The 20,948-nt window shown below is 53.2% G+C and overlaps 1 protein-coding gene across 1 annotated transcript in view; it reads right to left on the bottom strand.

Annotated features, from left to right (window-relative positions):
* The window catches only part of BEAN1 (brain expressed associated with NEDD4 1), a 58,844-nt gene extending 38,957 nt beyond the window's left edge, over positions 1-19,887 (bottom strand). The window contains exons 1-2 of the mRNA XM_032157540.2: positions 19,756-19,887; positions 9,567-9,673 (exon numbers count right to left, since the gene is read on the bottom strand). Of these exons, the coding sequence (XP_032013431.1) occupies positions 9,567-9,591 (25 nt within the window). The 5' untranslated portion in view covers positions 9,592-9,673; positions 19,756-19,887. The remainder of the gene's footprint in view (positions 1-9,566; positions 9,674-19,755) is intronic.
* Between the last annotated feature and the right edge of the window lie 1,061 nt (positions 19,888-20,948).

Below are 20,948 nucleotides of genomic sequence, written 5' to 3'. Positions count from 1 at the left end.
CAATCCTCTTCCTTAGGCCCATTCCTAGGGGACACAAGTGCCACCCAGGTATGAAGGCACCCTCGAACTCCTGGGCTCAAGTCATCCTCTTACCTCAGCCTCCTGGGTAGCTGGGTCTACAGGCATGTGCCACCATGCTCAGCTAATCTTTAAATTTTTTGTAGAGATAGGGTCTTGGTATGCTGCCAAGGCTGATCTCAAACTCTTGAGCTCAAGTGATCCTCCTGCCTTGACCTCCCAAAGTGCTGAGACTACAGGTGTGAGCCACCGCACCTGGCTGGGTTCCTCTCTCTTGTCTTGGAAGCATACAGGCTGCATGCTTCTGCAGTGATGCCTGCAGAGGACAACCAGGCTTTCCCAATCACCTGGGCACAGGTCCAGATGCAGAGCTGAGCATCAGGGTGGCTAATTTAGGGTAGCCCTTGGCAGAGAAACAGAAATGTCCTTACTCATTCGTGTTAGTAGGAAAATCCCTCCCCCAGTGTACTTGGCTTTGGGGTGCCATGGGTGACGACCCCAGGGGATCATGCTTTCCTTGGCAAGACTTCTAGATAGAGAAATCATTTTGCCCTTCACCAGCCCAAGGCTCAGTCTTTTGACCCTTCCCTTCCCCACATTCCCACACTTGCTCTCTGGGTGATCTCATCCCACTTCACAGCACTGAGAGGCATTCACACACTGACAGTCCTCAAATTTACATCCCCAGCTCCAGACTCTTCTCTGAACTCCACATTCATGTACCCAACTGTCTGCCCTGTATCTCCACTCCAACGCCTGCAAAGGGTCTCAGACAAAACATGTCAAAACTCTGCATCTTGACTCACAGTCCCCCACCAAACCTGCCCATAATATTCCCCATCTCAGCAAACGGCAGCTCAGTCCTTCGTGTTTCAAGCCCCAAACGCTGTCCTTTTTGACCCCTTCCTTCTCATCCACCCCAAATCCAATGAATTTGCAAATCCTAACAGTTTCCCCTTCAAATCTGATCCCATATTGACACTTCCACTATGAACCTCCTGGTCCAAGGTACCATTATCATCACCTAGACCACTGTCCCTTTTTTTCTTTTTTTTTAGACAGAGTCTCACTCTGTCACCCAGGCTGGAGAGATCAGTGGCATGATCTTGGCTCACTGCAGCCTCTGCCTCCCGGGTTCAAGCGATTCTCCTGCCTCAGCCTCCCGAGTAGCTGGGATTACAGGCGTGCCCCACCACACCTGGCTAATTTTTGTATTTTTAGTAGAGACAGGGTTTCACTATGTTGGCCAGGCTGGTCTTGAACTGGTTTCACTATGTTGGCCAGGCTGGTCTTGAACTCCTGACCTCAGGTGATCCATCCTCCTCAGCCTCCCAAAGTGCTGGGATTACAAGCATGAGCCACCCAGCCTGGACCACTGTCTTAACCTCCTAACTGGTCTACTTGCTTCCAACTGGATCCTCCTCTAGCCTCTTCTATAACCAGGATGATCAAGTCCCTTCTCAGCTCAAACCCCTCCAATGACTACTTGATTAGATGCCAAAGTCCTCCCATGGCTTCGAAGGCCCTATATCATCTGGTCCCTACTGCCTCTGGTACCTTTCCTCTCCTCCTCTTCAGGCACCCTGGCCTTCGCGCTGTTGATGGATCAAGCCAAACCTGCTCCTGATTCAGAATCCTCTGCCTGGACCCTCTTCCTCTGGACACCTGTGTGGCTCCCTCTCTTCCTTCTAGCAACTTCTGTTCTGGTGTTACCTTCTTGGCGAGCCTATGCCCTGACCCATCACCTCTTTTTTTTTTTTTTTTTTTTTGAGACGGAGTTTCACTCTGTTGCCCAGGCTGGAGTGCAGTGGCGTGATCTCGGCTCATTGCAAGCTCCGCCTCCTGGGTTCACGCCATTCTCTTGTCTCAGCCTCCTGAGTAGCTGGGACTACAGGCACCCGCCACAGCGCCCGGCTAATTTTTTGTATTTTTAGTAGAGACAGGGTTTCATCATGTTAGCCAGGATGGTCTCGATCTCCTGACCTTGTGATCTGCCCGCCTCGGCCTCCAAAAGTGCTGGGATTACAGGCATGAGCCACCGCGCCCGGCCACCTCACTCTGCTTTTTTTGTCTTTGTAGCTCCTCCCCCAATTTGACATATTAGATGTTCATTTTTCTGTTTGTGTCTGTCTCTTCTGGCTATGTCGGCACCATAAGAGCTGGGACTTTGCTTTGTTCAAGGCTGTAACCCTGGCACCCAGAAAGGTTTCAGCATGTAGCACTCAATAAATATTTGTTGAACGAATGAATAAATGAATGGAAGAGGATGCCTGATATCAGGGATGACTGTCCACAGTTTACAACAGGAACCGTGATGGAGCGGTGCTGCAGATAACCAAGCCTCAGGCTTCCTTCTGGCTTGTGGAACCCATGGCCAGCTTGAACTGGAGGGCAGCAATGCTCCCGCCACAGTGCCGGGCATTTGGCACATATTAGCTCAAGCCCCCCACCTCCCGCTCATGGCAGGTAATCCTCATGGTAACTCTCACAGCACCAGGATACCCCCATTTTACACCTGGGGGAACTGAGGCTCAGGGAGGTCAGGTAGTACACAAATGATGTAAGCAAGATTCAAACTCAGGTCTGTGTGCTCCAAAACACAGCTCCAGTTACCCTCTTTTGGGCTGTTGGCGAGAAAGACACAGATCAAGTCAGTGTCCTCAAGCCCCAGTTCCCAGAAAGATCTGCCAACAATTGCAAATTTCACAGATGGGTTAGGTCTTTGCCACCCACTCTCTCTGTCTTCCTCCCCTCCATTCTCCCCCTGCACTGTGACCAGCAGGGACCACCGAGGGGACCTGCCTCCAGCCACCTGTGATTGGCTGGCTCCACCTGCAGCCTCAAAGCCCCTCTACAAGCCATGGAGGCTGATGTTCCTCTGGCCTGCAGCCCTCACTTGCCCTTTGTCCTGGAGGGAGGTCAGGAAGGAGGGGCTTGAGACCTCTCTATGAGGAAAGGGAAGGATCAGATTGGGGAAAATCTAAGTTCAGAGAACAAAGGGAGCTCTGGGGAAGGGCTCAGGAAGCCCTTCCTCGGGGCATGGTGGACACAGGGGAAGAGCCACCCAGCTGCTATCAGGCAGGGCTGCCACCAGGGACAGTGAGCTCACCACCAGGGGACAGTGAAATGCCAGCACTTTGCCAGATAGAGTGCTCTGCAACAGTTGGGGCTATTAAGACTGCATTTAGTGCTCCAGCCAGGTTGAATGCCCTCTTACCAGAGACCTGAATATGATATGATTGTGCATTGAAAATTAAGCGGGCTGGGTGTGGTGGCTCATGCCTGTGATCCCAGCACTTTGGGAGGCCGAGGCAGGTGGATCACTTGAGGCCAGGAGTTCAAGACCAGCCTGGTCAACATGGTGAAACCCCATCTCTACTAAAAATACAAAAAATTAGCCGGGGGTGGTGATGGGCACCTGTAATCCCAACTGCTTGGGAGGCTGAGGCAGGAGAATCACTTGAACTGGGGAGGCAGAGGTTGCAGTGAGCTGAGATTGTGCCACTGCACTCCAGCCTGGGTGACAGAGCAACAGTTTGTATTAAAAAAAAATTAAGATGAGCTAGCAATAAAATTAAGATGAGCTATCAAATGCCGAGTACTCACTAGGGTCAGACTCTGTGCTAGACCAGAGAACTGTGAGGAGGGGCAGCTAGGATGTTCAGGGGCCATTAAGTCCTGTGGCAGAGTGGATTCCTCACCCCTGTTGTGGCAATGAAGGAGTAGATTCGGCTCCACCCTTGTTCTTTTTCCAGCTGTGGTTTGGCTAAGATTGAGCCCTGGACAAACTCACTTGGGGTGTAGCCCTGACCCCACCATTTTCTAGCTGTGCCATCTAGACTAATTTCTTCATCTCCTTGAGCCTCAGCTTCCTCATGTGTGGAATGGGCACACTCACCCCTCCCTTGCAGGACTTCTTCAAGGAAGCAAGGAGGCCACATAAAGAAATGATCATAAGGCCTTGTAAATCCTTCACCTGTGATATCTTATTTGATCCTCACAGTAACCCTCAGAGACAGAGCACTGGCTGAAGTCACTCCCTCCATCCCCTTGCTCACTCCAAAGTCACACTTCAGCAAAGGATGGATAATGGTTTCATTTCACAGGCTAGAGATCATTGGGCAGTGTCTGCATGTGTTCTGGCTCAGTGGGAAAGAGGGCTACAATTGATTAGTGATGTCTGCTCTGGGCACAGAAGTGGTAAATTTTGCGGTGTGTGCCATCGTTTGCTCTCCTTGCCCTCAAGTCCTTTCTTCTATTGGTAGCTAGGTCTCTGCAGAGATAACTGTCACAATGAACAGAGCAAAAAACAGCAACATCTGGTCTGAACCCCAAATTCATCTCCAAGAGTCCCCATCTCTCTCTATTTCCCCCTCTCCCTCAATACAGACCTGTGTAGGGAGAAGGTAGCCAAAAGGAGAAGACTTTCAAATTTCTTGAGCATCTTCTCAGTGCCAGGCACCAAGCTAGACTCTCCGTGTAGCATGTCAATTTCGAGCACCAAACCAAAAGGGTGCTATTGTTATTCCCATTTTATAGATGAGCAAATTGAGGTTTTTAGAAATTAGGCTGTTTGCTCCAGCTGATAAGAAGCAGGGCCAGGTTGCACTGGAACCCACACACTGTATATCATACCGTCTCTGAGGGAGACCCATGCCCACCCAGAGGCCCTGCCTGGCTGCGATTCCTGCCAGCCTGCAGGCAGCCACCATGAGCCCAGCAGAGACAAGCCCCACTTGACTTCTCTGTGGATGATCAGATGCTACCTTCCACCCTTCTTCTTCCTGCTTTGCTACAGACTCAGTCTCTTCTGGGGCCCCCAAACCCTTCCTTCCTTAGATCTGTTCCCAAAGGCCAGAGGGAGGCGGGCTGCCCCATCTTTCAGGGAGCTCCACCGAGCTGCCATCAGCTGGTGGCAGAAAGAGGTTGTGAAGCATCTGTTCTTGGAGCCTGCATCCTGGGGGAGTCCTGGGCCACCTTTCCCAGCTGGGGCCTGATAGAGAACGCTCCTCCACCTCCAGCCTTCCTGAAGAGCCAGGCTGGTTCTCCTACTCACTCAATGCTTGAGGCAGGTCCTCTGAAGGCTGGGAAATGGCTCACAGGCCTGGTATTTGCAGGCAGAGAAACTGATCTCCCTCTTGCAACCACTTGGCCAAAATCCCTCTGGGCTGCCCTGGGTCAGGGTTTGACTGCCTCCCCCTTTCTTGTTTTTGCCTCCTCTCTCTGCCTTGGTCTTCTCATCTGCCGAATTGAAAGGAGGGAGTCAATAAGAGCCGCCGGTGCTATCTCCGTGAGGGGCAGGGATGAGCTGAAATGCCTGAAAGTAAGATGGCATTGAGGGGTGGGGAAATTGGGGTGTGAGCAGTGCCTAGGAGGGGTCAGCCCAGCCTGGCCGATTAATGCCTGCTGGACTCCTGAGGGGCTGATGGACAAGCCTGCTCCCCCAGGGCCTGCAGCCATGGAAGCTGGCAGACCTGGGTTACAGGTGGGCTGGTGCCACTCACCTTGCCACCCTGCACTTGGTGGGCATAGCTGTTCACTCTCTCCAGACCTCACGTGCGCTGACTCCTAGGGGCAGGGTCTTGTTTGGGAAACGTTTGGGCTTGTTTTACCTTCTGCAGACTTTTCTGGCTACTCTTCTAAGCTGGCAGGGAGTAGGGGTGGAAATCCCCAAATGGGAACGGGCTGGGGCTCCTACTCTAACTTTCCCATTTTGTGGGGGCTTCAGTATCTTCATATGTACCTGGCAAGCTCATTCTGGGGGCTAAGGAAGTTAAAGCAATTCTGTATGTTTCTAAATGCACAACAGCTCCAGACCTGGAATGAGGAATTAAAAACAGGGGTGTGTGTCCATGTGAGTGCCCTCCTGGGATTTCTGGGTTTCTTTCCTGAGTGTTCCTATGTCTGTTTTGGGGGGTCTGGAGCGCTCGGGGTCCAGCATCCCTCTCAGAACCTGGGTAAGGGCCTCTGGTCTGTGAGCCATGGAGGCTGTCCACAAAGCATCTGCTTCATCTCGACTCATTCGCTTGTTCAGTTGCTCAATAAACACTGAGCACCTCCTATGTGCCAGGCACTGAGCACGGTGCTGCGGGCGAACCGGGAACCCAGCAGGCATGGCCCCTGCTTCCTGGATGTTCACCGTCCACCGGCGGCATGAACAAGTGAACAAGCAGAAGAGACTTAATGAATGAGCAATTTCTAGAGTGGATCTGAAGAGGGGGCCGAGATGGGAGCCAGGTCAGAATGATGATCTGTTGAGCCAATTCAGAACCCCAAGGGCCACCTTGGGCAGCTGGCAGTGATGGATGTATGATGGGAGGGGAACTGAGGTTCATTTCCAGATTTTTGGCTTGAGCGCCCCAAACCAATACAGCAAAATCAAGCAAAGCTGGCCTAGAGGGGAAGACAAAGAGTTCAGTTTGGGTCAGGTTGAATCTCAGGTTAGGGGTGGGGGCTGCCCAAGGCAGACAGACAGCAGGAGGAAGAAGGAATAGAAAGCCCAGGAAGAAACTAGGGTGGGAGAGACTGTTGGAAGCTACCGGCCTAGAGGCTGCAGCTGATAGCAGTGAGGGTGAGAAGGTCTGGGGCATGCACAGCGAGAAGGGTGGGGGCTGCACTGGAGCCCCGGGGGCCCAGCATCCCAGGGCAGGGGCAGGGAGAATCCCTGCTCCTCCACCACTGCCAAAGGAGACCACGAATGGAAGGTCAGATGGTCTGAGAGGCTGGCTGGAGGACACAGGGAGGACTCTGAGTCAGGGAACCCAAAGCAGGAGAAGTCATCACAAACAGAAGCACCCAACAGGAGCCAGGCACTGTGGCTCACGCCTGTAATCCCAGCTCTTTGGGAGGCCAACGCAGGCAGATCACCTGAAGTCAGGAGTTCGAGACGAGCCTGGTCAAATGATGAAACCCTATCTCTATTAAAAACACAAAAAACTTAGCCAGGTGTGGTGGTGGGTGCCTGTAGTCCCAGATACTCGGAAGGCTGAGTCAGGAGAATTGCTTGAACCTGGGAGGCGGAGCCTGCAGTGAGGTGAGATCATGCCACTGCACTGCAGCCTGGGTGGCAGAGTGAAACTCCATCTCAAAAAAAAAAAAAAAAAAAAAGTAGTACCCAACAGGGTGAGACGCAGCTGAGAAATGGAACAGGGTGAGACGCAGCTGAGAAATGGAAACCATAGAATGGTTTTAACTACACAGAAGTCGATGGGATGTTAGGGTACGGGTGCACAAGCCAGACTGGAGCCAGACTGAAGCTGACTGCGGGTGCTGGAAGGGGACAGCAGGTGCTTCTTGGACAAGTTCAGACTGGACAATGTGAGAAGAATTTGGCAGAGACGATGACAGAGCCTCCATGGAGCCTCACAGCAGTCCTGAGCTCCTGGAATCCACTGGGCTTGGTGGACCCCTTAGTCTCAGAGATGTGTCTGGGTCAAAGTCATGGAGGGATCTGGTGGCAGGATCAGGGCCTTCAGCTTCTCCCTGACCTGTGGCCTCTAGCTTCTCCTCCAGGGTGTATAATTATGTGTTTATTCACTCAACAAACATTGAGTGCTTACTGCATGCCAGGTATTGGGTCTTTGGGGAAGGGGGAAATTCAGAGATGTGCAGGAGCCGCTTCTAAATGGCCTCAAATGTCAGTGACCACACCCTGGAGTCCTCAGGAGGTGGATATGCAGAGGGCTGCCCTGCAGGGATGGCCTCTGTTAGTGAGATGGACCCAGCTTCTGACGGCCTGGGGTTCACCCCAAAAGGTTCTGGAAAGCCCTCCGCACTCAGCGTCCCCAGCCTTGACTTTTCCCAGGCTTCTCCATGCCGGGCTGCTCCTGCCTGGTCAGAAGATAGCGCCAAGAATGTGACCATTCCCAGCGCTCTGCAGGGCAGGTGTCCCTGGGCTCTGGGGTGCCCTGAATAGCAGCCTCCTCTCCTGGCCTGGGACTCGGGCTTTCCTTTCCTGATCATACCACAGCAACAGTGACAACAGCAACAACAATTTGTTGAGCCTGTACTATCCATCACTACCCCTCCTCGGGTACCCAGAGCAGCCAGGCCGAGCTCCGCCACCCTCTGGACACCACTCTTTGAACAGTGAACCCCATAGCCAGCTCATCCCCCTGGCATGTCTGGTGATGATCTCACCCAGGTGGGACATGCCAGTGTCCCTTATCTCCCACTGCAGCTGTCCCTTGATATCCAAATGATTTAACAATCAGGGCTTCGACTTTTTGGAAGAGAGGCCCCCACCCCATGATCCACGTAAACAATAGCACAGATTGGAACATACAATGGCGAATGGGGGAGGCATTACCCAGAGTGAGCAGGGGAGAGGGGAAAGGGTCCCCGTCTGAGGTTAGGGTCCCTGATTTCACAGACTCACAGTCCTGACTTATCAAAGAGAAGGGACGGGGCAGTTCTGCATGTCTCCCCAAATTATAGCAAGTGGTGGTGGTTTGGGGGGGCTCAGGGGACATCATGGAAGACAGCAGGTGGCTGCTATGGGAGAAGTGAAAGGGGCCCTGGGGCAAGGGTGGTGGCATGAGTCCAGCGGGTGGAGACTAGGGGAGAAGTCGAGGGGGCATCAGGGGTACCCCTGGCTGAGTCCATCATTTGGACTCAGGGGCCTCAGGGAGCCTTGAGAAGACTGTTGAGGGGCAAGATCATCTACCGGCTTCCACGAATGAGGAACTTCATGGTGGGGATGCTCGGGATGGGTTTCCTTAGGAGAGTAAACCCCAAGAAGTGTGTTCTGGGGAACACCAATCCCATGAAACATTCCTTGTGGTTAATGTTTGAGAGGAGCAGTGGGTTTTCTCTTACCTACGGGAGCCTCACAACACATATCACCAAATTATTATTATTTTTTTTCTGAGAGAGAGTTTCGCTCTGTCGCCAAGGCTGGAGTGCAATGGTGTGATCTCAGTGCACTGCAACCTCCGCCTCCTGGGTTCAAGCGATTCTCCTGCCTCAGCTTACTGAGTAGCTGGGATTACAGGCGCCCACCACCATGCCCAGCTAATTTTTGTATTTTTAGTAGAGACGGGGTTTCACCATGTTGGCCAGGCTGGTCTCGAACTCCTGACCTCAGGTGATCCATCTGCCTCGGCTTCCCAAACGGCTGGGATTACAGGTGTGAGCCACCATGCTGGCCACACATCACAATATTAAAAGCTCAGGAAAGTCCTGCAGGAGCAAAATTTTCTTAACGTGACTCCCCCAGCATTTTTCCCACTTACTTGGCCATGGAGTCTTTTATTTGTGTGTGGGTGTGTGTCATCCCATTAACATCCCTCAGAGGAACTCCGATCCACACTTTGGGAAGGGCTGATACAGAAGAATGGGCCAAAGTGCGATTTTCAGTTCTCAGGGAGCATCTTGCAGACGTCAGGGGTCTTCCGTGTTGCCCTCTCCCCACCCAGCATGCCACATTAGCCTCTGGTTGGACCCCCGCAGTTCTTTGGCAAACACCTCAAGCAGGTCTCTGCAGCTCGACTCCAAGCTCTGCCCTTGCCTGGCCCCCAGCGGCGGAAGGATGCGGGGAGGAAACTTACAGGGGCAGGGACGTTTGAAGGACATGTAATCCTTGGAGCAGAACAGCGGAGCCAGCCTGCCCACGGGCACAGCTCTGACTCCTCGCAGGGAAGGCCCCTCCACTCACCTGCGGAGACACAAACAGGCAGGTGTTGGGGGGCCCATGCTGCACCCACAGCCCCTGTAGGCTGGGTGCTCATATATCCTGAGCTGTCAACCTCTGCGGGAGAGGATGGTGACTTCTTTGAGAGCACGTGCCCAGTCTGGGCAAGGGGCTGGGGGACCTCTGGGCTGTAGAATGGGGAGAGGGACACAGGGGTAGGGCAAGTGTGTGTTGGGGTCCCAGTGGTGGGGGGTGGTGGGGAGGAGATATCTCTCTTGGGTGGATCTTTGAGTGGCAATTAGGATCCCAGAGTTCTTCTGTCTCATGATGAAAATGTGAGATCCCACTGCCTCGGACAACTTCAACAGACCATGGCATCATGAGCCACTTGGAGCTATCAGGGCTGGGAACACTGAGACCTGGAGAGGTGAGGGGCTAGTTCAAGCTCTCACAGCTGGGTTTTGAAGGGTGTTCATTGACACCTAGCCCAAACCATATTATTATTATTATTACCCCAACATAAATAAGAGGAGGGTGTTCTTTTCATCCTCATTTTATAAACCAGGAAATTGAGGCTCAGAGTGGTTATGCAGCTTGCCCAAGGCCACACAGCTTCTAACTACTGGCTGAGACTTGAGTCCAGATCAGTTTGCCTCCAGAGCCCACACTGTCAGCCAGCACAATTCTTTAGAAGGCATCTGTATATTAAATTACCGATTCAGAAACAAAGGCCTACAGAATGAAAATGCTTCTTTCCCTCTCTCCCTGCCCCCCAGTATGAACTTGAACAAGTGGATGTCTAGAGCAGTGAGGGAGGGCCAGGTCACTTTGACTCCAATTTGCAATGGGGAAAACATTTAAAAAAGGTGACTCATGGCTGGGTGCGACGGCTCACACCTGTAATCCCAGCATTTTGGGAGGCTGTGGTGGGAGGATCGCTTGTGTCCAGGAGGTCAAGGCTGCAGTGGGCCATGTTCACACCACTGCACTCCAGCTTGGGTGACAGAGTGAGACCCTCTCTTTAAAAAAAAAAAGGGGCTGGGTGCAGTGGCTCATGCCTGTAATCCCAGCACTTTGGGAGGCCGAGGCGGGCGGATCATGAGGTCAGGCGATCGAGACCATCCTGGCTAACACGGTGAAACCCCGTCTCTACTAAAAAAAAAAAAAAAAAATACAAAAAATTAGCTGGGCATGGTGGCAGGCGCCTGTAGTCCCAGCTACTCAGGAGGCTGAGGCAGGAGAATGGCGTCAACTTGGAAGGTGGAGATTGCAGTGAGCCGAGATTGTGCCACTGCACTCCAGCCTGGGTGACAGAGCGAGACTCCGTCTCAAAAAAAAAAAAAAAGTAGCCCATTCTCCCATGTTGCTGAAGATCTGAATTGGTTCATGTCCTCCAAGGGACATGAGGCTATGAGGCTGTAGGAACAGGAGAGAGATAAGGTTCTTATTTCTAGGGAGTGTGGTCACTTGCCTTGCAGAAGCGAAACTGCATCTGTGGGCATTGGTGAGCAGAGATCATGAGTGCCAAGCCCTGTGGGCTTTTGCAGCGCAAAGCTGGCAGCCCTAAAGCCAATGGGAAAAGACTTTGCCCCTGCAGGGGTCATGAGGGGGTACATATCCCTCATCCCTAAAGCAAATTGAGGCTTGTCATCCCTGCTTGGGAGGGGCTAAGAAGAATGTGAGGACACCAAGGCTCAGAGAGGCAAAACACTGCCAAGAAGTGGCAGAGCTGGTATTAGCACTGAAGGATTAGACTTTTGAGAACAGACTCTCCAAAGACAGTTCTCTGATTCATGTTAAATAGAAAAACTAGTTATTTTGGCTGGGCGTGGTGGCTCATGCTTGTAATCCCAGCACTTTGAGAGGCCGAGGCGGGCGGATCATGAGGTCAGGAGATCGAGACCATCCTGGCTAACACAGTGAAACCCCGTCTCTACTAAAAATACAAAAAATTAGCCAGGTGTGGTGGCGGGTGCCTGTAATCCCAGCTACTTGGGAGGCCGAGGCAGGAGAATTGCTTGAATCCGGGAGGTGGAGGTTGCAGTGAGCTGAGATGGGGCCACTGCACTCCAGCCTGGGTGACAGAGTGAGACTTTATCTCAAAAAACAAAAACAAAAACAAAAACAAACCAGTTATTTCCCAGTGCGGTTTGGCTGCATTTCCCTACGAGGAAGGCTTCCGGGCACTGGGGCCTCCAGCTGTGGCTCACTTTCACCAAATACCTGCATGTGCCTAATGTCACCAATGGCATTGCAACAGACCTTTGAGGTGGGGGACATCATTTCCATTGTGCAGATGAGAGAACAGGCTCAGGGAAATCACCCATCCAAGGTCACAGAGAAGAGATGGAGGAAGAGCTGTGTGCAGAGGGACTCTGTCACCCCCAGTGCCTCTCACTTACTGCCAGGGCCACCCCCAGAGACCGGCTGCCCTGATGCTCTAGCTGGCCTGCTTCCTAGACACACTGGGCTGATCATCCTTCTGGGCTGTTCCCTCTCCCTAGCATGCCTTTCCTTCCACTTGGCAAACTCCTATGTAGCTGTCAATACCCAGATCAAGACACCTTTTCAGTGAGGTCCTCCTTAACTGCTGGAGACAGAATGATCACTCTGGCTGTGTTTCTGTCACACCTGGATGCCCTTCCAGGACAACTCTGGATCTAAATTATTCTAGACCAGTAGCTCCTCCAGGGCATGGAGGGTCAGCGTGGCCTCTGCAAACTAGCTCAGGGCTGGGAACTGAGGGGAAGTTCAAAAGTGCATGGAAACACTAGAGCAAGCCAACCTCAGCCTGATGCAAGTGCACGACTGAGGGGTGGAGGCTGCCTTTCAAAGATGCTTGGCTTGCTGAAGAGGAGGAGCTCTATGCAAAAAGTTGAGATGCTTCCCAGGCATCTTGTCACGGTTGGTGACCACGATGCCAACAGTAACCCGGGCTGCCACTCCCTGCCTCCTGCAATGCCATCAGCACTTTAAACACAGGCTCCTGCTGCAACCTCCTAGCACCCCAGGCTTGCATCCACTGATTCATTTCCCAAGCACCTACGCAGTGTCCCACAAAACCCTTGGAAGACACATGGAGGGGCTTTGGGGGGTCCTAAAATAGGAGCTGGAGTTTCAACCTGGCTGCCTGTTTCCTTCTCCCTTCCCCCACTCCAGGATTTCTGTCTGAGGACCCAGAAGAAAACCACTCCCTGGTGGCATCAGACCCTCTGCTAGGGTAGAGCTTTCTCGGGGTCAAGACAAAGGAGCTGGGTGTGGCGGCTCCAGGTAAGCAAGTGCCCATCCTGGTGTCCCACACGCATGTGACTGAAGTTGCTGTGAGGAGACAGCCATGAGGGGCACAGATGGGCTGGGACTGTGGTTCCTTTCCCAGGGGTCGGGGTCGGAGTCGGGGGCAGGCCTACCCCAGCTGCTAGGCCAAGCGTGGTCACCTCTCCCCCTGCCCGCCTCTCTTTGAGCCCAGCATGCGAGGCTCGCTCCTGCCGGTGACTCATCTCTGACTGGATTGTCTGGCTGGGAACTCGAGGGCGGGTGGGTGGCACTCCAGGCTTTGAAGTGGCTGAATGGTGTGTGGCAAGTCCACGTCATTCCCACTACCCTTCACATCCCTGCTCCTGGAATATCTCCACTCTGAGCTCTGCTGTGACACTCAGAATTGGGCAGGGGAGCGTGTGGCTAAGTTGAGAGAGCCTGGGTCTGCTGACGTGCCAGTGTCAGGGGATCCTCGTGGCAGAGGCTTACAGAGCGGGAAGGCCCCAGGAGCGGCCAGCCTCGCACCATGGGCGGCAGACAGAGATGGGCTGTGGGGGTGGCCTGGCCTTGTGAAAGAGGCCACAGGATGGCCACCTGTTTACACAGCCTCTGCTCAGTTGCTGCCACATGCTGTCAGCTTACTGGAGCCTCAAAACAAATCCCCAATTCACAGATGACAACACTGAGACTCAGAAGAATAAGGGGCCTGATGAGATGGTGAGCCCGTGCCCCAAGAGGGTTCCTAGGAGGATTTGAAGCAGGATATTGGCTTGCTCAGCTATTCTCTCTTTAGGAAGGTGGAGAGGGTGCCAGGTGAGGGAAACAGGAGGCGGGGAGCATGGGAGGCTGTGGCCAGAGGTGATGGGGCCTAAACAAAGGCAATGGTGACTGCAGAGGAGGGGCAGAGGCTGCCATCACTGGTTCAAGTGTTTATTGAAAGTCTCGGCTGAGTGCAGTGGCTCACGCCTGTAATCCCAGCACTTTGAGAGGCCAAAGAGGGCGGATTACTTGGAGTTAGGAGTTTGAGACCAGCCTGGCCAACATGGTGAAATCCTATCTCTACTAAAAATACAAAAAAATTAGCTGAGTGTGGTGGTGTGCGCCTGTAGTCCCAGCTACTCAGGAAGCTGAGGCAGGAGAATCACTTGAACCTGGGTGGTGGAGGTTGCAGTGAGCCGAGATTGCACTACTGCACTCCAGCCTAGGCAACAGAAAAGAAAGAAAGAAAGAAAAAGGAAAGAAAGAGAGAGAGAAAGAAAGAAAGAAAGAAAGAAAGAAAGAAAGAAAGAAAGAAAGAAAGAAAGTCCCTGGTGCAGCAGGTTTTAGGTGCTGGGGACAGACTGGCGAGCCACACTTTGACCATCCCTTTCTGACTAGGACTGGAGATGCAATGGTAATGGTGGAGTCTGCAAGCTAACAGTACAGGAAAAACAGAGGCAGTGTGTGCAGGTGGGAATTGCACTGTTAGATGGTTAGATACAGTGGCTGCAGAAAGCCTTGATGAGAGGGTGCAGGTAAGCAAAGACTGTAGGAAGCAAGCTAGGTGGGCAGATACCTGGGGAGAGAGGATTCTGGGTAGAGGTAGCAGAGAGGGCAAAAGACCCTGGGCGGGAACACCCTTGGTGGGTTTTAGGGACAGATGGATCTGATAGAGAGGGTGAGGAAGAAGGAGGAGTGTAAGGTGATTCCCTGTCTGCCTGGGTGACCGGCAGATGGTGGAGATGGGAGAGATGGTGACTCCAGGTCTTGACAGCTGAGACAATCACTGTGTCCCTGGCACTCAGCAAGGTGCCTGGCACATAGGAAGTGCCCCCGTGACTGCTGAGTGAATGCATGATGCCATCTCACAGGGGTTTCATGGATCTGTGGGTGTGCATGTGATTGTCTAGAGCCAGAAGGAAGTCAGAAATCCCAGGGACTTCGGTCAGTTGCACTGATCTTGAAAGGATTGCATCTGCCTCACCAAGGCAGGGGCTCACTTGTGAAGCTGCAGTTGGGGGTGCTCAGGCAGCAGGCAACACCTTTCTCCTGTCCCAGGAAGGTCTTCATGTGAGGTGAAACCCAGCTAGTAACTTCCCTAATAGATAACATACCTTGGCCAGTGTGGATACACTCATGTTTGTCATATGATTGAATAAAGGAATCAATGAATTTAGGAGTGGGGGAGAAAAGTAATGAGAAGCCAGTGGCAAAGAGGTGGGCAGGAGGCACCGAGGTTTGCAAACAGGTAACTTGGTCTTGATACTAGAAAAGGGATCCAGGTGTTTGACAGCCTTCAAACTGAGGAGGCCTTCTTTGTTTGTTTGTTTTTTCAGAAAAAGGCTCACTCTGTCGCCCAGGCTGGAGTGCAGTGGTGTGACAACGATGAAAATTTGTCTTTACAAAACATTCAAAAATTAGCTGGGCATGGTGGTGCGAGCCTGTAATCCCAGCTACTCAGGAGACTGAGGCAGGAGAATCACTTAAACCCAGGAGGTGGAAGTTGCAGTGAGCCGAGATCATGTCACTGCACTCCAGCCTGGGACAGAGTGAAGCTCTGTCTCAAACAAACAAACAAACAAAAAATTTAATAACATAAAGACTTTCAGTCCAGTCTAAAGATGACTTTCTGGGGAAAAAAAGAAAAAAAAGGTAAAAAAGACTTTCAGTATAATGTTAAGAGGGGGAAAACCCTGTTATTTTTTAAAACACACACACACACACAACAGGTTGTAGAATTGTGCATATACCATGATCCTTATTTTGTAAAAGAAAAAAAAAACTAGGGAATATATTAATACATAGCAAAAGATTAGAAAGGACAGAACACAGATAGAACACTAATGTGTTCACAGTCATTGTGCTCTCTGGGTGATGGTAGGATTAAGGAGGATTTTTATGCTTTTTACGTTTTTAATGATTTTACAATTTATTTCTTACAATGAACATGTATAACTTTAATAACAATCTGAAAAACATTTTGTGCTAACAAAATGAAAAGCAATTAAGTGAATAAGTCAGTGATCGTTAATTCATTAGAAGTTGTGGGGTTTTTGTTTGTTTGTTGTCAAGAGCCAGGGTTGCCTAGGCTGGTCTTGAACTTCTGGGCTCAAGAGATCCTGCCTCAGCCTCTGGAGCAGCTGAGACTACAGGCATGTGCCACCATGCCTTAGATTAAGGCTAATCTAATTGCCTTTGAACATGTCATTTGTTATTGAAAAAAAATTTTTAAATTTACTTGTCATTGAACTCACTGATAAGCTTTATTATAATATTAGAAAAATAATATCCATTGTTTTTAACCTTTATCAAATTATCCTTGGCACTTGAGCAAGTCCTATTTGCCAAATATTTAGGGGAATGCTTTCTGCTATTAACATTTTATTTTCAATCAATCTATGCACTTGGCAAAAATAATAACGATAATAGACCATATGTTTGTAAAACACTTTATAATTTTGGAAGGCACAATAAGTGCTGGGTACTAGTCTAGGCTCTGAGAATATAGTGAAGAAAACAGTCAGAAGTCCTTGTTCTTGCAGGGCTCACGTTACACTGGTGTGGGCATACAGTAGACAAATGAATAAGATATACAGATGTTGGGGGTAATAAGTGCTCTAGAGAAAAATGGAGAGAAGGATAGGTAATGAACAGGGAACTGTTCTTTTAAATCAGTTTGATTACTGTTCAAACAGGAAAACAAAATACGAAGGTGCCTAAAAATTCTATAGCCTGTGGACAATTAACATATTCTTTTTCAGTTCTCAGACATAAAATGATTGAAGATGTACATGAAAGAATCATTCTAATAACTGATTACATGTCATCTAAATTACAATGTGGTAATTATCAGTTTTACAAACTCATACAATTAGGATGAGTCACAGTGATGTTTTAATTATTCTATACCTGACAGAATTAGATAGTCCTTAAACTTTTTAAGCCTCAGTGTTCTCATCAATAAAATGGGGACAGGTATAGTTCCTAAATCAGAGAGCTGGTTATCAGAATTCAAAGAGAAAATGCATACGTTTAGGAAATGGCGTGTGTGCAATGCATGTGCACAATGTCGACACCGCAGGCCACTGGTAGAGGTCCACTGGACATGGCTGTGTGCTGTCTGTATATGATTTCTTCATCCTCACACTATTCTGGGAGGTGTGTAACGTTTATTCCCATTTTCAAGAGGGAACTGAGGCTTTGATAGATAAGTCACCTGCCCAGAACCACATGCTATAAACCCAGGCGGTCCAGCTCCAAAAAACTGCTCTCAGCTGTGACTCTTGTTTGTGCCTGCTTGCTAATGGACTGCAGAAGCCCTCCTGGCCTCAGTTTCTCCCTTTAGGAGACTGACAGCAGATGCCTCTCACCCTATCCTCTGAGTACTTCCAGGGCAAGGGCTTCAGACAATGGTCCTCTGAAGGTGTCCGGCTTATTATTCCTAAAGCCTGACAGTAATGCCTGCATCCCCGTCACGTTCCCCGCTGGCTGTGTTCCAAATCCTGAGTGAAGCAGGAGACTCGAGCCTAATTAGTTCCTGATTAACTCCTTTGGGAAGATGAGGAGTGAGGATTTTGGAAGACACAGCGATGTGTCCCCTAGGGGGTGAATGGGGAAGGGGAGGGGGAAGATACAGAGGAAGAAGAGGAGAGAGGGAGATTCCGTGTAGGAGTCCCCAGGTGGCAGCTCATCCTGTCTGTCTCACCAGGTGTACCCTGGCACCATGTGGACATGTTTCCTCATCTGAGATTCCTCCCCCATCCCTGTTCTGGGCAGCTGGGCCACAGGTGGCCAGGGACCAACATGGGTGTGAACTGGATACTGCTTTCTTCCCATCACTCCTGCCCGCCTACCCGCTCCTTGCCACCTCCAGGATCCCAGCATCCTCCCCTATCCCCGGGGCCTATGCCCTGCTCTGCTCTGGGTCTGAGGTCCCAGCCACACAGACTGGAGCAAATCCCTTCCTGGGGACACCCTGCTCTGAAGTTTGAACCTCTCAGTCAATCACTGGCTCCATTTCCTCCCCGACATCCTTCATTTCTGGTGCCTCGTGGCCCAGTCGCCTGGACGAATACATCACAGTCTGCGAGGAATCAAGCCTCAGACCTTTAGGCTGTCTCCCTGGTGCTTCTTGTTGCCTGTCTGAACTGTCACCATCCGTGTGTCCAAGCCACCTGACAGCCTGATGGCTCCTCAGGGAAAGCAATCCTACACCCGGGAGTGGAAGGAGGTGTTCAGTTCCCTTGTACAGAGCTCGAGCAATGGGCGGGTGCCCCTCTCTGGGGCAGCAGACACCAGCCAAGGGCAAGGAGGAAAAGGGTGCACCTTACAGTCAGATGCAGCCTTTTCACCATGGAGAGAGATGGGAGGTAGCAGGGGAGGGCGGTAGAGAGCCTTGGAGAAGGGAGTGTCTGAGAAAGGATGGGCCCTAAGGAGAAAGTTTTGCTTTGCAATTAAATGTCAACAGCTTGGGGAATTCAAAGGCCTCCTTGGAGGGGGCTGGGAGCATCACTTCAGATTCAGAGGCACTCAATCTCAGCATCTACTGGTGCTGGACACCTCATGACACCTGCAGCCCACCACAATTGACCACTGGCTGCGTGCCAGGCACCAGGCTACATACCCCCACAGCATCATCTCATTTAATCCTCCCAATTCACCTTCCCCATATTCCAGATGGGGAAACTGAGGCTCAGAGAGATTCGTGTCTTGCTTAAGGTTGTACAGCCAGGAAGTCAGCCAAGCCCACCTTCTGGTTCCAAAGCCCTTAAACATCCCGCTCACAACAGACTCCTGCTTACTTCCAGATGAGGAAACTGAGGCACAGGGTGGTGAAGTCTCTTGTTCTGGCAGAGCAGTTATGATGTTTGAGGAGTGAGTCCAGAGCGGCATGCTCTCGGCAGGTGCCCATCGGAAATCGTGGCTCAAGACTAAGGATCCCTGAACCCCTGCCTCTCACACCAGTTACTTGTGCCCTCCCTTTCCCAGCCTGCGCCGGCCACCCACGCCGGCACCCGCCCGAGATGGAGAGGGCAGCCCCTGGTCCTCACCGCTCTCCAGCCTCCAGACAGCGAAGCCCGATAGGGAGAGAGGAAGGGCAGCGAGAGTCAGCCGGGGCTGGGGTGGGGTGGGCCCTGCCCCCGGGTGGGGGGTGGCGGTGCCACTCAGCGCTGTGCAGCCAGCCTGAGCTGCCGCTTCGCTTCGTACTCAGCCTCGTGTCCCTCTGACAGCGCAAGGGAAAGTCTGCCCCAAACGGGGAGAAGGTGCGGAGGGCGCGCTCTCTCTCCCACGCTCAGTGCTGAGACAGAGGCACGGAGACAGGGGCATACCCCAGGCGACCTGCTCGTCGAAGGGTCAAACTTCCTAGCTCAAAGGGGTGGGGGTAGGTTCAAACTCCAAACTTCGCGAAGCCCCAGCCCCTTTCCTCTCCCACCCCGGCCGAGAGTGAGCCCTAGTTTTCCCTTCTTGGTTGAGTTGTTCAGGGGTCCCCAAAACCGAGGGCGAGGAGCTGGGGAGGCTGTCTTGGGTTCCCCAAACGGGGTGGATGCTCGTCGGGGACTCGAGTCAGGCAGAAACCCTGGATACCTCCCCTTCCCCGAGGTCCGAGGGCGCGATCAGGGTCAGCCTCGGTTCGCGCAGATCCCGGTGGCCAGCCCAGGGTCGAGGGTCCGGGGGAGACCTGGGATCCCACTCCGTTCCGAGTGCGCTGCGGTTCCGTTCCAGACCGCGCATCCGCCCGCCCCGCGCACCGAGGCTCCGCGCGGCGCGCCCCCGGGTGTGTCGTTCGCCGGTACCGCCGCAGAGCGCGGGGGAAGGGGGCCAGGACCCCCCGCCCGCCCCTCCCCCGCGCCGCCCGGCCCCACGCCCCTTACTCGGCTTTGCTGCAGCGCTCCGCTCCGTGCGCTGCAGTGCCGGCTCCAGCTTCGGCTCCAGCTCGGGTTCCCGCTCCGGCTCCGGCTCCCAGTCCGGTTCCCGCTCGGAGGCCACTGCGCTCGGGCTCGGGCTCGGGCGTCTCGGGGGGCGCGCCGCTACGCTTCGGCCTGCTGGGCGCGCAGGGGCGGGGCCGGGCGAGCCGGGCGAGCCGGGCCGACCCGCCGTCCGCGATCCCGGGCCGAGGCAGCAGCAGCGGCGGCGGCTTCCCAGGCCCCGGCCCCGGCCCTGGCCCTGGCCCTGCCCTGCTGCAGCCCCGCCCGGCCGCCCGTCGTCCCCGCGCCGCCGCCCACGCCACCGTCACCAGCTCCGGCCCCCCTCGGCGGCGGCGCGGCTCCCGGGCCTCAGCACCGCGGCGCCGCGGCCCGGGTCACTCCGATATGGGGGGCGCGGGTGCGGGGGAGGGCCGAGCCGCGCCCCTTTGCGCACAGCCAGCCCGACACCCACACAGCAGCAGGCGGGGCAGGGCGGCGAGGAGGCCGGGAAATGCGGGAGGCCGACGCTCCAGTCAGACGTGTGAAGAGGACACACAGGCTTGTGTAGGGAATGACACACGGACGGGAGCGAGGAACCACTGACACGTGCAGAGAAGGGTAGATAAACGAGGTGTCAGGGAAGGACAGCCAGACAGGTTGGACCGAGGCTAGGCTGGGCATTTGAGCAGGGGACCCCTGTCGCGGGCAAAGAGCAAAGGGCGGGATGGAGAGGGGGACCCAGCGTGGCTGGGCCTCTGGAAGGGGCAGGCGAGCCTGGCAGGGCTTCCCGCTCGCGGTTGCTGGCAGGTGAGTTTTGTGATTCCAGCTAGGCCTGGCCCAAACCTTCCTTTGGAGCCACCAGCAGGCCTGTTTCCTTCACCCCGTCACCCTCCCTGTGCCCCCGTTCCCCGCTGCCCAAACCTCAGGGCTTAGAGCTCAGCCCTGGCGGGTGGAAGCCGGCCCCGAGGGGATGCCTGGCTCAGGCCGGGGTTCCAGGCTTCCAGGACCTGCTCTGTCCCCACCCTGCTTTGGGTCCTTGGACGAATCCCAGCCCATCTCTCAGGCCTCCCTGTTCTCATTAGGATATTGCTCCCAATGATTGCACCCCTACTCCCAATGATTGCACTCCCAATGATTGTCACCCCTACTGTATTGGGGTG

Source organism: Hylobates moloch, unplaced genomic scaffold (genome assembly GCF_009828535.3).
Source record: "Hylobates moloch isolate HMO894 unplaced genomic scaffold, HMol_V3 SCAFFOLD_6, whole genome shotgun sequence".
Classification (NCBI taxonomy): domain Eukaryota; kingdom Metazoa; phylum Chordata; class Mammalia; order Primates; family Hylobatidae; genus Hylobates; species Hylobates moloch.
This window is presented reverse-complemented; position numbering and strand designations above follow the sequence as displayed.